The sequence below is a fragment of the Cygnus atratus genome, chromosome 17 (genome assembly GCF_013377495.2).
Source record: "Cygnus atratus isolate AKBS03 ecotype Queensland, Australia chromosome 17, CAtr_DNAZoo_HiC_assembly, whole genome shotgun sequence".
NCBI lineage: Eukaryota > Metazoa > Chordata > Aves > Anseriformes > Anatidae > Cygnus > Cygnus atratus.
This window is the reverse complement of record NC_066378.1, coordinates 2,453,785-2,470,828: the sequence shown is the minus strand read 5'-3', so window position 1 is coordinate 2,470,828 and position 17,044 is coordinate 2,453,785. Positions and strand designations below refer to the sequence as shown.

The following is a 17,044-nucleotide window of genomic DNA, read 5'->3' as shown; positions in this document are numbered from 1 at the left end:
AAAATACTTGCAGGAACACAAAACCGAGAGCTAAACATGTAGATTCCCAACTCAAAAAAATTTTCCCCCAACATGTATTTTTTAGATTTTTATAGATGTAATATATATTGCTTAGATATACATATATAAATTATTACGATTTTTTGGTTAGATAATTAACTTCTGAACTTAAAGGCTCAAATTACTTTTGTGTTGCTAAAGCACAGGCTCAGCCATACTTAAAAGCTGAGTGTCTCCCTGTGGCACAAAGTTTAATCCCAAAATCTGGGATGTACACGCAAGTAAACAATAAGGACTACTTAAGCAGAACATTTGCTCACCAGCTATATATGCATTTCGTGGGCTTACTGAGAAACTTTTAGGACAAGACCGGGCAGAACTCCAGAAAGGGAGGAGTTAGGAGTCCGAGTACTACAGCACATTTCTTTTGAAACTAAGCACAGTCTCACAGGCAAAACATTCTTCTTCCCACTTTCCATGCCTTAACTGCAGTTTCCAGCAAAAGCAGCAATAAAAAATTATGCTTACTACAGTCTAGTTTAGTTTAAGAAGGGGGGATGGAGGGGCATCGCTCAGTCTTTCCAAACGGACTGAGAGCTCAGTGAGAGCTTTACGGACAGCTGGGTCCGTGGGCATCTGTCTGAGGCTGCCCATTTCCAGGGATCGCCTCTCCCAAGAAGCGAGTGTCTCCAGAGAGCGCTCTGGAACGCGTTGCTGCTCCTTCCTCTCAGCATTACCTCATCTGTTCATTAGCTCCTGAACAAATTGTTTCCCAAAGAATGGGAAAGAAAACAGACGACTGGAAACTCCTCAATTTGGACTGTGAACTCTTCTGGGTATAAAGTGCAGCTCTAAGTCTGGGCAAGGTCCAAGACGAGATGGATCAGAGACTTGGAGCTGGGAGCACCGGCAAGCAGATGAGGAAACAAGGCTGTCGACAATACTGCAGCAAGGTACCAAAGTATTTTTAGAGCATCCTATTAAATAATCCAGCATTTCACTTACCCAAATCCTTTTTTCATATTGCTGAACTACAAAGAAGTCGTACCTCCAATACACAGTTCCTGCACACACAACCTAACACTGCATTACTGCAATCTCCAGGATGAAATGCAGTTATGATGACACTCACTGCAATACACAGCACAAAGGTCAAGCTGCAAAAACATTCAGAGATCACTAAGAAATGCAGTGTATGAAAGTCTCCACAGCACTCCAGTTTGGTTTGCAGTATTGCTAGTTCTTCATGGGCACTACACAACATTAAGCAACCTGGAAAACCATGAAGTATCTTTAGGAGAATTACTCTAATTCCATTTCTCCTTTAAGCACCTGAAGCATATACATTTGAAATGAAAACCACCATAATTATTACTTTTTTTTAAATTCACTAGCAATGACAGAGATGGATGTTAGACCAGAGAAGAGCAGCAGCAGATGTACGTACAGAAATATGATGAAGATCATCCACGGCTGTTAGACTTGACCAACAAAGCTAGATTAAGATTCTTTTCATCTAAATAAGAACTCTAGTTGGATATTTCATATTCTTCAAAATAATCATCTGAAGATAATAATCTATCTAATAATATTCTCAAATACTACTGTGTTTGAATTGGCCTGTTGGGCTTAAAATTGAACAACATTTCCTTTTCCCTGAAGACAGAAGCGTAGCAGCCTCTTCAGTTCTCTATTCTGAAGTGATCTTTTACTATGAAAAGGAGGTAACTGTCCGTATTAGCAGTTTAAGAGTAGCAGCATATATAGCCTTTTCACCAGTTACTTTAATGAACAAGGAATGAAGGGGAACCTTTATATTACAGGTGTTGAATTACTTGCACCTCTTTTGCATCAACAAAAAAAAATCTTATTTTCATAATTGCTCTCATTATGTTACAATAATGAACATCTTACTTCACTTTTTAAAGAAAATCAGAGTTGTACTAGCAATTAAGGGCTGCTAAGGAGAGCAACAGAATCCATAACTTATTTTTAAGGAGCCATTAGCCCTGCCTATATACAAAATGAAATGCTAGCAAAAAAATTATGTCCAGCACTGAGTCATGAAAATGCGATCTTTCAATAAGCCAACTGCATGCTGCAAGAAGTCAAAGTAAACACATAAAAATTTTGTCAGACAAATTCCTCTCAATTCCCAGGCACATTTGGGAATACCTCTGGAAAAAGCAGGATTTTCAGTTAAGCTTTTCATTACTTTACCCCAACCCAACATAGCCCAGCTCTGTATCCACTACTTCACCAGAGCAGAGAACTTCAATCGAATACAAAAGCCGTACTTACTTTATAACCACACTGTTTATTACCATGATATTATCAAAAATAGCATCATATTCACATGGGAGAGAAGAAAAAAATGACAGAGGAAGATGCACACTTCCCCCTCATTTGCCTTATGGAACAGATTCCAGTGAATCTTGTTAACATATGTTACAAAATATTGCCCGGAATAAGTCTTATTCAACTTCCATTCCACAATTAGCTAACCAACTCCCAGAACCATAAACACGGTAAGACTATAAGCTCTCCTGTTCCCCCTGTAGTCACAATAGTAATCTTCATACTTACCATTTCTTCAGAAAGCATTACCGAATATATATGAATGGCTTTACGAATTTCAAGTGAAAAAAAATACAACAATATTATGATTGGAACTTTCCCTCAGCTGTAAAAAACATTATTTACATTTCAGAGGAGACAGAACAACTACAGTGTCACTGAACAAGTCAAATTATTAATAAAGTTCTGGGGACAAGAGACATTTCCAAGTAAACGAACAAAAAGTGAACATTTCTGTACAGTTAAAGAAAATGATTCAACAGCAACGTATGCCAGAAATACACGTAAAGGACAAAAATGTTCCTTTGGTAATTCCCCATCTGCAACCCACTGCTTGTCACAAAGTTTTCTGACAAACAAAATGTAATTATGCTTTTGAAAAAAAAACACTTTTTTTAAGGTGCATTCCAGCCCATCACACAATCATTAAGATCTCAGTAGAAGATTTCTTATTAAGAAAAAATAGAAATTATCCTCTTTAGTTGAGGTAAGAAGCGGGTAAGGAAGAGAGAGAGAAGTGAAAACTCCCTCAGACGGAAAGGTCTGCTATATTTTACTTTTCCTGTTATGCTACCTACAATGGGAAAGCCGAACTGGCTTTGGTAAGCTGCTGCCAAATGCACCACTTTGCCAGCACGTTACAGTGCAATGCACTTCCTAAGGAAGCAACTTGACAGTGAACACCACCACTGGTATCTCTGCAGTGCAACCTCAAATTCTCACCAACTTGAATTAAGCTCCCTGACACCAGCAAAGGAGTTCAGACCTGTGAACAATTATTCCCCTCTCTCCAGAAGAGGATCCTCTTACCCCATATAGATTGCTGCCCTCTCGATCATCACCCCCGTGCTGTCACAAATGCCCCAAACCGTTGGGGGTGACAGGGAAATAATTAGGTGAGACTTACCCAGACAACTCCAGCGGCAGACATCAGCTCGTGCTGCGTGCCAAAGAGGAAAACCCCAAACTTGGTACCAGCCTGCCCTGGGAAATTTCTCTATCAGAACTGTGTAACACTGATCCACTTTGAAAAGCAACCTGAAGCATCAAGTTTTATGAGGTTGCTTTTGATTGCTTGTTTTTAAAAACAGGGCATGAGCGAGTACACTGAGGGCTATACTATTCTCACCGTTACGAGGCCAGCAGGTACTCGGGATGCTCTCTGCACTCCACGTGGAGTCAGGGTCCACAGAACCCTGGACCAGGAAGGCCCATCACCACTCCTCAGCCTTGTCACAGAGCATATATTCAAGAGATCCAAAAAAAATGCGCATTGACCAGTCTCAGAGTTGTAAAACATACAATTTTGCCTACCACATTCACTGGCAGGATCTTCCAGAACACTGCAACTCTAACATGAGACCATTTGTTAGCACAGACATTCTCTTCTGTTTCTAGAACTCTGACCAAATGCAGACTCTTTCCCAAATTTATTTTCCGTGTGTAAATGTGTACATGCCATAATCAGTCACCCCTCACCTTATCTCAGCTCCTTCACAAGGCCACAGATCTTTTTGGACTCTGCATCATGCAAGTTTCCACATCTGTGATGGCAGCTACCTGGACCATATGCAACAACCTAGGTGCATTTTTACTAATCCCTGGTCCCAAACACAAAAGCATCTAAGTCACCCTGAAACACCTTTTTAATTCACTAGATTACATCAGCCTTTTTCCGCAAAGGCATTGCCCCAACATTCCTGTCAGGGCAATTACCGCCAACAACCTTTAATTCCTTCCCAGCGCCCTGCCTTTGAGGAGCATTTTCAGCTGTATGAATGCATTACTTATATTTATCTCTGGAAATAAAAATGCAGGGTGATCAAATTAAGGTGCAATTGTGGCCACGTTACCATATTACTCTGCAACATTACGGGCTATTCTGTTTTACTGTCACAGCAATCTTGATTCTTTTTGTAGGATTTATGGAAAATTTGCCTAATTAAACCCTCCATCTTACTTGGTAAAACTCCTCAAAAACTACATTTTGGGATCACTAAACCTGTTTCTATTCCATCCACTATGGACTTCGATTCCATAAAGAAAACCCCTAATGGTATCATCCCATTTTTGTCCTAATGAGATAATCTCCTTCCATGCAGGCTTCGTCACACTTTGCAACCAGTCTGAGATGCATGATGGGGCAACTGGGAGAGTGATCCTCTCCCATTCAGCAGCTGGCTGGCGCTGGAGCAAGCCGAGAGGAATCCAGTCATCCCACCAACTCTTGGCAGAGCTGTTATGTGGGGATCACAGATTGAACAGCCCCAATCAGTACTTTACTACTTTGTTGCATCCTCTCCCTTTATTATTCTGTATTTCTAATATTCAAACGCACAAGTTCCCAGACCTTCCACTGAACCCTCCTCATTGTGGAGGTGAAATTTATTCATTTAAATATAAAGTCGCCATGCACTTGCCACATTGTTTAGAACACTAAGAATGCAAGCATACCCCAGTAATGTGCCTTTCCTCTATTGTACGCTTTTCCTTCAAATTATTTAAGTGGTAAGTACTGAAAACCAATTTAGCATTGTTTTGCTGGAAGTTCCAATTGCCATTATATGAATGACTGCAACACACAGGTTTTTGGTTTGTTTTTAAACAGGAAGTTCCAGCTTTACTAACAGCAGACCTCCACCTATTTGTCTTCCCACCGAAATCCACAATTCTCATGGGCAAGAAATAAAGGTAAGAATTCAGCCTTGTCCTTAAGCTACTGTATGTACTACAACTTGACTGTTTTGTGCTTGCTCCTCCCCCTAATTCCATGCAAGAATATTGTTTTATTTGTGTATTTATGGCACGCTGGTTTGGAAATGATGTATTATAACCATACCATGCCCTGTAGTTTCAAATAAACCTCAGGAAACAGACTTCACGTTCAAAAACCTTCATTCTCATTGTACCACATTGCTTCTCAGATTTCACGGCTGCTCACTGACACGCTGAACTATATATCAAATCTTTTACTTTCAAATTGCTATATGTACACATTTAGGTATCCAAAGGACTTTAATACAGATTACCATCCAATCCATGGATAAGTAAGTGCACGTGTATAATTAAGTCCACTCAAAATGACTTGCCAGCTTGAGGATAAAAACTGTGTATCAAGATTTATAACCTTTAATAGGACTGTTAAAATAAAGCAAGTAACTTTTATGTAATGGAAAACATACCTCCTTAAAGAGAAAGTAGGGGTTAACTTCAGAAGAGTCGTGGTTCTATGTTTTGTCTTTGCAATGCAGTAGCATGTATATATCACTAAAAGTTCATTAATTATTCCATGTATTGCTTTGCAATAATGCAAGTGTATGTTTATATGGTTGTTTTCAAAAAAAGCATTTCTTTTTTTAAAAGACGAAATTTTCCAGTAAAGTTTACCCTGTGTTCTTAGGATTACCCAGTACATGAAAATACAAACATCAGTAATGAGCTCTATTAATGCAGATTTCACTTCAAGCTAACTTAGATTTACTTCACACAGTTAAGTGAGTTCATTTCACTGGGAAAAAAAAAAGATGGCCTGAAGCAAAAACCATCAACTACTGTGGATGATATTGCCCAACACATTGCTGAAAAATAAATTTGTCTGATTGGATTTTTCTATTTTCCCCCCCTCAAGCAGCACTTTTAAAAATACAATCTTTTAATGATTGTTTAATTTTCATATAACTAGAATATAAATCCTTTACATACTGCTTTGCTGCAGCTGCAGCATAATGTCTCATTTTTCATGGAAAAAAAACTAATTACGTGGTTCACTGAGTTGCCTGTGGTAACACATCAATTTTATTTACATTCAAAAGTTGGACTTCAGTTTGGTCTCAACACTCTTGTTAATTCCAGGCACATTTTATACAATAGTTCGCTCCAATTCCTTAGTAATACCTCACTCCAACTTTTATTTGAAAGAGGTTCTGAGCTATTATGATCTCAGCTTTGAATTTCCAACACCTTTGGACACTACCAAGTTTGTAGCACCAATGTTCTGCCCCTAGAAGTACAGTATTTCCTACGGAGCCTAGACTCAGTGAAATAGTCCTGCAAAAGAATCAATGAATGATCACTAGAGAATGCAGCTAGTATGGTTTCACAATAAATGCCAAATCTTTATTTCCCCACAAAAAACCAGTTATTTAATAACAGTTATTTAATAACTGACAATAATTAAAGATTAGTTATTCAGATTTTCAACTATTTCAACTGAATTAAGATTATATTTTGAAAGCAAGAGAACTAAGTAAAGAAAAAAAGTTATAGCGTCCAGTAGAGAATTTATTGGTTTTACCTTCCATTGTATTTCCTTTAAACTTTTTTTTTTTTGCTGTTAATAGTAAAATCACCAAATTCCCAAGTATGAAAGGATTTAAAAAGTTAATTCTCAGGACAGAGGAAAAATAGGAAGTGTTCAGCTCTTTTACACAGCCCCTAGGTCAATTTCATTTTTCTCATTATGGCTTAGGCCAAGGTATTGCAGACTGTAAAAAGGGGAAAAAGGTGGAACATTAAAATGGTATGCTGCCGACTAGAATCAATAATGAATTCATGACTGCCATATGTATTAATTTGATACTACTCTAAGCACTGAGATTCACTGTTAATGTTCAGAGGAAAACCACTGAAGAAAAGAACTAAAGAAAAATAAAGCGTGATTTGATGTCTAGATGGAAGAGTCAGATCTGATTCCTTCACATAACTCATACGCTGGCTGTCTATTATCATAAACCAATTTTCAAGCAGAAATTAGGAAGAAGCTGGGGTGGAGGAAAGAATATTTGTTTAAAAAACTAAAACAGACTAAAATGAAGACATTTTGCCCAGACACAATAAGGCTTTTGTCAACTTCTTCTCTATAAAAGGAGTTGACACTTTCCCATGAAGCAATTCCTTAATCCCAAATGATGGCATAATAACCTCATTTCAAATGCCTCCTTAAAAGAAAAAGTTTATTTTGTCTAAGCTAAACTTCAACTGGCAATCACCAGACACCAATTAACAGTGTCAAATATAAGGGTCACAGAACAATTCTGCAAGCTGAGAAAGTTGGAATTCATTCCTAAATCCTATCTTCTTCTCTGAAAGATTTTTCTAAAAGTTTAACTTTGTTTTCCTGTCTTTGGAAATAACCTATGCTAGGCAATTAAGAAAATGCAAATAGCTTACCATATTGAAAGTAATCAGCCCAGAAACTTTTCAGTAACTTAATATTCCAATAAAGTCCTGTGTCATATGAACCTACTTGTTAATTCCACTCTCAACTCAAGAGCTGGCAATTAACCATTTTCAGATTTAACTTCATATTATTAATAAGTGGTACTCAGCTGCTTGATATTAGAAACTGCCTTTCAAATCGAAAGCCTTCAAAATTAATTCCATGCTAGATTCCTTTTATTCCTTGTTGGTAAACTGCCTTTCCATGTAATAGTTGTTCTCCTTCCAATAATACTGTGCGTAACAATAGTCATGAGTTTTGTGTGTTCTAGAGTACACAAAACAACTCGCTGTAATACATGTTCTGTGCTGGTATGCTCTTTCAAAGAACCCTCAAAGTCAGCCATGATGCAGCTTCAGCAGCCAACACTCCCTTCTTTCCCACCTTCAGTTATTTATAAGCTTGTAACACAGTGGAATATTTAAGAGCATTTTCATTAAAAGCCGTATTATTAATCTGTATACCCATGTCACAGGAAGTGGTGCTTATTCCCTATTTTATGTACTACTTCGCACATTCAGACAGCCAGGAACATCTTATTCAATATTTAGCACTACACAGCAGCTAAGAACGTATTTCATTATATCCCTGAATAGTCTTCCCAATCCCTTACAACTACAGGGAGTCACAGTACCTTGAAAGGACCCGAAGTATACTAGTCCAGATTGAGACAAAGTAGACTCCTCACTGCTTCTGTATCCTCTTTTACATTAGCAGAAACAAAAACAAATTTACAAATTTCAAGTTTTCCTTTTTTTAAAAAGGATCCTATTAAACGCTGAAAAACATGGTGTACTCAAGTCCTCTAAATTAGGTAAATTTTTAACCTGTACATGTTCACCAATAAACTTCAAAATCTTAAGCCAACATCAAGAATCCTATCCAGCTGTAGTAAAAACATCTAAACTGAGCTCTGACAAGTTATTCCTCTCCAGAAACACAGGTGGAAACATACAGCTTCCCATCTACCCATCAGCAGTCTGAAAGCAGAGAAACAATAGCAGAAATTAAGCCTGGACCCCAACTGTATGGTCTAATATGGACGCCTTAAAGAGTCCTTACCATTGATAACGTTTTTTTCTCTCCACATTTATCAGCGCACGGGATTACAACTGTGTCAGCCCAGCACGGCAACAATTCAGGAACAGGAAAAAGCTGAAACGCCACATTTTTCCTGTCACAGATCAGATTTTGACTACATTTTCAAACTTACCAAGCTGTGAATGTTCTAAAAAAAAATAAAAATACTCCTTCCTGGAAGATTTAACCAATTTACACCAAGTAATCTTCGTACAAGTTGCCACCAAAATCCTGCCATGTATCTATCCTATTACAAATATGGTATCTTCTGGGGGAATTACCTCCAGCAATTAATGCATCAAGCGCAAAATACCAAATACATTTTAAAAAAAGCGATTGACTCAAAAAAAATTCAACCCACAGAAGACTAGTATGTCATATACACTGCCTTCACTTCAAAAGCTCTTCTCCTTGCAAGAGAGCAGTGGTATGGAAAGGACCAAACATCTCATCTGTTTGAGGGAAAGATGTCTCTAAGTAAACCTGAAATGAGAGCAGGTCAACACCAATTACTGCAACACTTCCAAGATGACTAACGTCCCAAGAGTAGCAAAATGCTAAAATTTCATTTATTCTCTCTCAACAAGCTTGGTACTGTTGAGCATCTATTTTGGAGCCGTATGAAGAGGCCCCTGACACAACGTGGTGTTTTCACTTCTGCGCCACGGGCACCGGTGTGTACCGGGGGTTTCTCACCGATGCCCTAAGTTCCTCATATTGGTTTGTCTGCATGGGTAGCTCTACAGAGGAGCGCATCATGGCAATCCCAAATACCTACCAGGATCAAACAGTGATTTTAGGCAACCAAGCTATTAATCTGGAAGTTCTTTAAATGAAACTTCATCCTCTCAGACACCTTGAATCTCAGTTATTTGTTTTCACGGTGCTGCCTAACAACTTGAGAGACTTCCACAGCCTATCTCTGGGGTCACGCTTACAAGTCCACAAAACTCCTTTCTCATTAGAGAGGCACATCTTAATCTCTGCATTACTTCTGACCATTCAGGCATTCTCTGCCACAGATGCAACCTACAAAACGGAATGTATCCATAAGCTCAATATGCAGATTGGAAATTTATCGACTAAACTGTCAGACAAAAAGTGTGTTTAAAATGTCAGACATAAGTACTCTTAGCAAAAAGAAAGCAAGCAACTAACAAAGAAACAATTACCACCTGCTTACAATCTAAGTGGAATGCACAGGGTACAAGAAAAAAACAAAAACAAAAACAGGAGTCAAGTATAAATTCTCTACGGTGCTCCAGATGGCATTTGGTCACCAAATGCAAATGAGAGTACAGCAACTTGCAAATCTACAACTCTGCTGTCAAAAAACGTGCCAACAGTAAGATACTACCTCTCTCCATTTATTTCTCATGTAGAATTTACAAAAAATATTTTAGTGAGAAAAGGCACAGCAGCTGTAACACTTGTCAAACCTCTTCAGGCAGTAATACCATTAAACAGCATTTCTCCTTGGGAAAACACCGCTTTCACAAATCAGAGTATTTCCAACTTCTTCAAACTTGTAAAATCACTCCATTTTTTCCTCCATTCAGAGACCCCATACCAATTATCTTCTTTCACTTGGGACAGAATCAAGATCTTCCATCTTCTTTCTACCAATTTAAAATTCAATCAAAATAAACAAAACTGAACAGCTGAGGCTGGCAGGAAAAAGAAGTGTAGGAGTATGTGCAAGACACACCCATGAGCACTATCTACTTCACAGCTGCCTAGCTAATCTAGCTGCTAAACTCATCCAGAGCTGTTCTACAAATAATTGTTTTTACTTAATCTTCCATGACAGTCTTTAATTATCTACACAGTTTTGGAAAGCTGATGCATAAACAATTGTTCGTAGCAGCGTCTGTTTGTAACTTCTAAAGTTGTCCTCGCTATGACTATTTGAAATTCTTGCTATATTAAAGACAGACTGCTGGTTCCAAAATTATCTTGAATGTTATACAGATAAGGCAACCCACATGCAGACACAAAACTAAGAGGTGTTTCTGAAAGAAAAGTCTCTGTGTAGACTTTTCATTTGTTAAGCCTAAGTATTGAATGTAATGCAACATTATTTAAGTGTGGGGCTGCCTTCTTCAGATAAATCAGTAATTCCAATCTATACTTGAATGAATAGAAGTATTAAAGCTGGCACTATATTTTTGTTACCCTAATTTCACTTTCGAAACACAAGTCCTAAGCAGAAAACAAGAAATTCAGAACTGTGAGCAACTTCATACTCAGGAAAGAGTCGTGATCTTATGAACAGCCATTACATCCTAGAGCTCACACACAATAAAGGCAGGATTTGTAAAGCAGAAAGTTGCAGATAGAGTACACTCTTCCACTTGGATTTACGGTTTCAGATTTCTGGGACTTGTGCTCCTAAGTGCACATGTACAATCACAAAAGCAAGGCCCTGCTCACTGAACTAGCAAGTTACTGACCACAGTGACAATCCAACCGGTAGGAATGAGATTTTAAGCTACTGTAGTTGATTTTATGGCTAGGCTATGCTAAAAAACATAATATTCTAGTACAGCTCAGATGACAGGCAAGCCTATTAGTATGCTCACTAACTTATTTTCCTTTTGTATGCCAAAATGCAAAAGTCCTTTATATTTTCAAGAGCTGAGGAAACTAAACTATATTTTCAAACTGAGGAAACTAATTTTAACTTTCTAGTATTTCAGTACTGTGATCTACCTATAAAATAATAGCCAAAATAACCACGTGTCATATGCCTTGCTGCTGCAGGAAAGATTAAACAGTGTCCTTTGTCATATATCAAGGAACCAAAGTACATAAATGCCTCATTTTGCCAATCTGATGTTCAATATTTCATCAATAGGGATGTTTGAACTGTAAAAAAAAAAAACTGCTGAAACAGAACAGCTCTATCAGCAGTAATTTTTTTATTTTTTACTATTTACATCACTTTGAACTATTATCTGATAAGTCAGTACTAGAGTTTCAACGTGCTTCTAATAAACAAAAAGTAAAGCGATGGTATGATTTACACACACTAGGAATCCTTTATAAGCCTGCAGCGGAATGGAACAGAAGAGATTACTTCCCAGACCCTTGTAGGGTCCTGACACTTTGCAGGAGCGTATTTAGTCTTCTTTCAATTATATTTCATTCCCCTGAATGAATCATGCTTAGTTCTCCTTTCTTTAACTCCAAACTCAACTTCACATCTCTTTACATCCCTCTACACGGTCCTTCCTTCAGACATTACTTTATCATTGAGTGATCTTTACTTGCAACGTTCTTTCATATTAAAGCAGTGCTGTTGTGCGAGGGCAGACATACCTTTTTCAGTACAGCGGGCTGCAGTGTTTGTGAAATACACCAAGCTCAGACTATTTTTCATCTATGTGGTACTGCTGCAGTTGACACTTGCAAAACAGTGCTCTTCCAGCCAATTTTCAGCTTTAATTCCACTTAAAACTTTTGGTCCTGAAGGCTCCAGCCTTCAAAACATTTTGGACCAGGCAGAAATGAGTCAAAGCGATGCCATTCACCACTTGTTATACTCTGACCCATGCTATGCTCAAGCAGGTTCAGCTACTCAAACATTTAAATGCTTCACCATACTGTTATTACTGGGTGCAATATTATATTGGATCTAACATTTTGGTTACAACAAACAAACTGCATCAATTCACAACAGAAATAGAAGCTACAGCCTCCAACTCCCCTTTAATAAAAAGACACTTCAGTCCCATATACTACATTTGAAATACTAAGTAAACTGTATTTCCCAAAGAGAAAAACATATATTATTAAAGCTTTGCTAGGCGCATAGAAATATTATCCACGCCTTCATTCAAAACAGGTGCCTCATAAAAAATTCACAGCGGTGGAATGGTTTAGTGCAGCACTTCGGAGCCATCTCTTTAATTATATATGAACACGCAGCTACCTGCATGAAATATGCCTAGATACATGGAAAGTGTTTCATATCTGATTTCACAGGCTATCTTACCAAACAAACAATCCAGTATTTGTGAAAATATGAAGTCTGTAATCATCTGAATATAGGTGGTTAGAGCAGGATTAATGAGGAAGAAAATGAACATACTATCAAGCAGAACCGAAACAGCGTGAGGAAGAGGTGGGCAGATAACAGACAACTAAAGCACACTTGACAAATACGATATGGTATATGCTGGAACTGACAAATCTTTATCACCAAGCAGCCAGAAGGTACGACAGGCTACAAGGATGAAAGTTTATTGCTAAACCCAAAGAACCGATCCTTGACCTTATACTATTATTATTATTCCAGGACTGGTAAACTGTCATTGTTTTAGTCTCAGACAAGACTAAAGGAAAGTATTTACGGAGTCTAGTTAAATACTTTTTCAAAGTTATGAGTTTTCAGGCAAACTAGGTTGACTCACAGCAACAAGACATAACTGAAAAGATGGACAGATGGATGGAATATGGATGTAATACGGATGTAGTCAAAACCAAAAAAGGTTTACATCAGGTGAAGTTAATTTTGTTCAGTCATTTTAAGGCTACATATTCTGGAGACAATGAAGACACTCAAGCACAAAATTTACAGTCACGTAAGCTTAATGTCACCTTTGTCCAACCTTCCTCTTCCTTTTATTACACTCACTTGTTGCAACTTGCCTCCATTTACACTCCAAACCCTGCAGCGTGACCAACAGTTCAAATTCTGACCTTGCAGAACCCCAGCAATTTACCTGTGTTACCACGGAGTTTAGCTGAGCCTGTAGGATAGGTATTTTGTTCCATCAGCTACTACCTTATGCCAGAATTTTTTTGTTGCAACTGTTCTTTGAACTTGAATTTACTCTAATTTTACAGCGCATCAGATTTCACACAAATTTAGGTAACGGCATTGGTTATTCTTCTCCCAAGTTCAAGTTCTGTTTTGCACTTTATCTGCAGATCACTTGCACTGGAAAAGTCAATTTTGTAAGTTTTTTTCCCTTTAGGTCTCAACATACAAGTTGTGACAAAATCATATATGGTAGCTAGTTAAAGGCTTTAATGAGAGTTTGTTTTCCACTGCAAAAAAAACATAAATCAAGAAATACAGAAAGAGAACAACTTACTGTGCAGTTCCCGATGGATCACATCTACTAGGTTTGGTTCATCTCCCCACCAGAATATCCATAGTTCCTTACAATCCGGTTTGACGTCACGGCGCCACACACAAAGCAAGTTGGCCTGCAAGCAGCGGATGAAGCTGAGCAGAATTGGATCATCCTGTGCTGGGGCTGAAATGATAGGGCCACAGTCCCCATGACCTTCAAAATTGTACCTACGCCATTTGATGCCTGTGAGTTCGGCCTAAGGAGAGGAGAGAAAAAAAGCCGTTAAATCATCTCATTTCAAAACATAGTTATGCTAGTGGCTTGTTTCATTTTTTTGTTGTTTATTCCTCAAATTAACCTCTAAGCAGCCAAATTTAAGAACTCGTCCCATTCCCATATTTTCCCTTTTCTCATCCAAGAAAAAAAAAAAAGGCAAAACAATTTTAGAAACAGTACTGAATAGAAACCTGGCTTACCCTTTCAGTTAGGTTTTTACCACAACCAGACTTATTTTCAGTGTTCCTAACCCGATTGTCATTTTACTGTAAAACAGGTTTAAAAAAAAAAAAACAAACAAGGAGGAGGAGTAAGGCCTGTTCCCTCGTGCTGGTTGGAGGTTAAGTGATTTTGGCATCAGCCTGAAAGCTAGAAACTTGAAGATCACAAATAGCAAGTGCTACAGGACATAACAACTGACTGACAGAAAATAGCATGAAACTAGTTTCATACTGTGATGCTTTAAGTTTATCACGCACGCTTTTTACTTTGCTCACGTGAATGAGAGTGGAATAAGGACAGTTGCCATTTACCGTCTCTTGACCTCACAAAATTGTGTTAGTTATCAAGAAAAAAATAAAAAGAACAGGAAAATGGCCACCTCATCTTCTGGGGAAGAGGTTCTTCTACAGAGAGTGAAAATCAGAAAGTCTGGAGGTATTCCACTGCCTAGCCAAGCGAAGAATCAACTACCAGAAAGGAAGAAACCAAAGTACTCAAACCACGAAAGAACTGGCAGCTAGAGCCAGGTTAGGAGAGCCACCATTCTCTTTTTCCCTTTGCATTTTAGCAGCAGAGACTCACAGTTATCAAACATTGCTCCCCTTAGTTTCTGACTGCCAGACTACTACTTTTTTTTTTTTTTTTTTTTTTTTTAATTTCTCGCACCACGCCCATCACACCCCTCCTTTCCCTTCCCCAGCCCACTGGCCTGGCTCCCACCCTGCTTTTCCTGCACTCCCCATCCGGCCCCACACCGCTGCTGCTCCATCCTTGCTCTCCACCTCCCGCTGCCCCCAGAGCCTGCCCAGGACACAAGCGGGAGCGCTCGCTGGTGTGAGCACCATTGCCAAAGACAGAAGCAGTACATATGTGCTCTGTGTCCACAGTGGGCTTGTATTCTAGTTTCTAGCCCATGTTACCACATTCTCACTGCTATTATTACCTTTACTGCTTCATTGAAAGCATTCACACCCTCCACTTTACTGCTCAGAAATAGCCGGTGTACTCAGCTCGCAAACGGTCCTACAGGAAAAGCCAGCTGGTCCGCAGGAGCAAGCTGCAAAGCTCAAATACAGCATCTACCCCCTGACAAGAAGAGTCAGTGCCAGGCAGAAGAGAGACGCAGCAGTGGAAACACTAGCTGCAGGAATGGAGCGTCCCCCCAGCAAGTAATAAGCTAAGCTACATCTAAATAGCAAGCATTCCTTGCCTTTCTCTGGGCAGTACATATGGGGAATATGAACAAGAAAGAGGGCCAAGTTTTAGTCCTAAAGAAAACAAGAGACTTGCAAGTCACATGTGCCTCCTAATGTCGTGATTTGCAAATGGATGCTTTGCCTACTGACCTACACCGCACGCTGTGCATCGCATACACAAAGATCTGTTTTCAAGTCCACAAGTTTACTTTATTATCCATTTTTTAAAGTCTTTTTTTGCCGCAATTACTGGAAGCAGGCTGTTGCTTGTTAATGAGCTAGCTGCTAGTTGGCTGCTGAGGAGCTAAAGGTGACATTCATCATACTGACAACACAGGCAGAAAGTACTGAAGCTCCTCTGGCCTTACAGATACGTCCTGTAAAAGTTCCCATCATTCTGTCTGCGTGCTGCCTGGCACAGCAGGGTTCTCACCTGTGACCAAAGCTCCTGGGACTACACCTCAAAGAAAGCTTTTTGCACACAGAACCACAGCAGTGGCCCTCACTGGGAAGGGGACTGCCAGCTAGAAGACCCAACAGCAGTGAAATTGCCTATACTCTTTGCATGTCCCTAAGCCACCGGTCATCCTCACCCCCACACTGCTACCACCCCATATCGTGTCAGCAGGACACCAACCACAGCAAGCACTGGAGTCCGCACGCTGGGGATCTTCCCCAGGCAGCACTCCCACACTGGGCTCACAGAGATGCTGCCCCACTCAGAGAGGGGCGGAGCGATGGAAAAATCAAATGACAAGAGGGGCACAGCATGCAGGCCACGTTCCTGGCACAAGAAAGGGCACAGGAGAGCAGGAAGAAGAGGCAAACGGGAAGGCCAAAAATCTATTTCTTCCACAGTAGGCTGCTGTGTAGTGCTGGAATACCTCACACATTACATAATACTCTAAAAGAAAGCACTTACGCATGCTGCTCCAAAACATCTGCATCTGTTCTACATGGATCCCTACCTACAGCTTAGAAAAGCAACATGCAGAGCTCCTGAAACACGGCGGTGGCTACTGCCGCAAGTCACAAAGCCTCAAAGATCAGTGCCAGCACAAGCAACCTAGGAAAAAAATTACGTTAGATGTTTATATGTCGTAATCCTCTAGAAACACACAGTAGGTCACGAAGAACATGGAATAGGAGGATAACAAAAGAAAGAAGTTACTCAACAGCACCACACGCTTGATCAACACAGCAATAACCAGAGATCAGCTGTGTGAAACAGCAGACAAGGTCCTACACAGCTTCCTGGTAACTCAGGGGTATCAACCTGGGACTCTCCATCCATACCGTGGATGAAATACAGTCAAGAAGAGCACACAAGCCATCAGAGCTGCATCTAACTTAATTCTACACTAACACGTTTCTGGAGCATCGAACTCTGC

The 17,044-nt window shown here is 39.4% G+C and overlaps 1 protein-coding gene across 2 annotated transcripts in view; it reads right to left on the bottom strand.

The window, feature by feature from the left end:
* The window catches only part of MED13L (mediator complex subunit 13L), a 188,571-nt gene that overhangs the window by 155,252 nt on the left and 16,275 nt on the right, over positions 1-17,044 (bottom strand). For both annotated transcript variants that reach the window (XM_035556599.2, XM_035556600.2), the window contains exon 2: positions 13,978-14,215. In XM_035556599.2, coding sequence (XP_035412492.1) covers positions 13,978-14,215 — 238 coding nt within the window. The remainder of the gene's footprint in view (positions 1-13,977; positions 14,216-17,044) is intronic.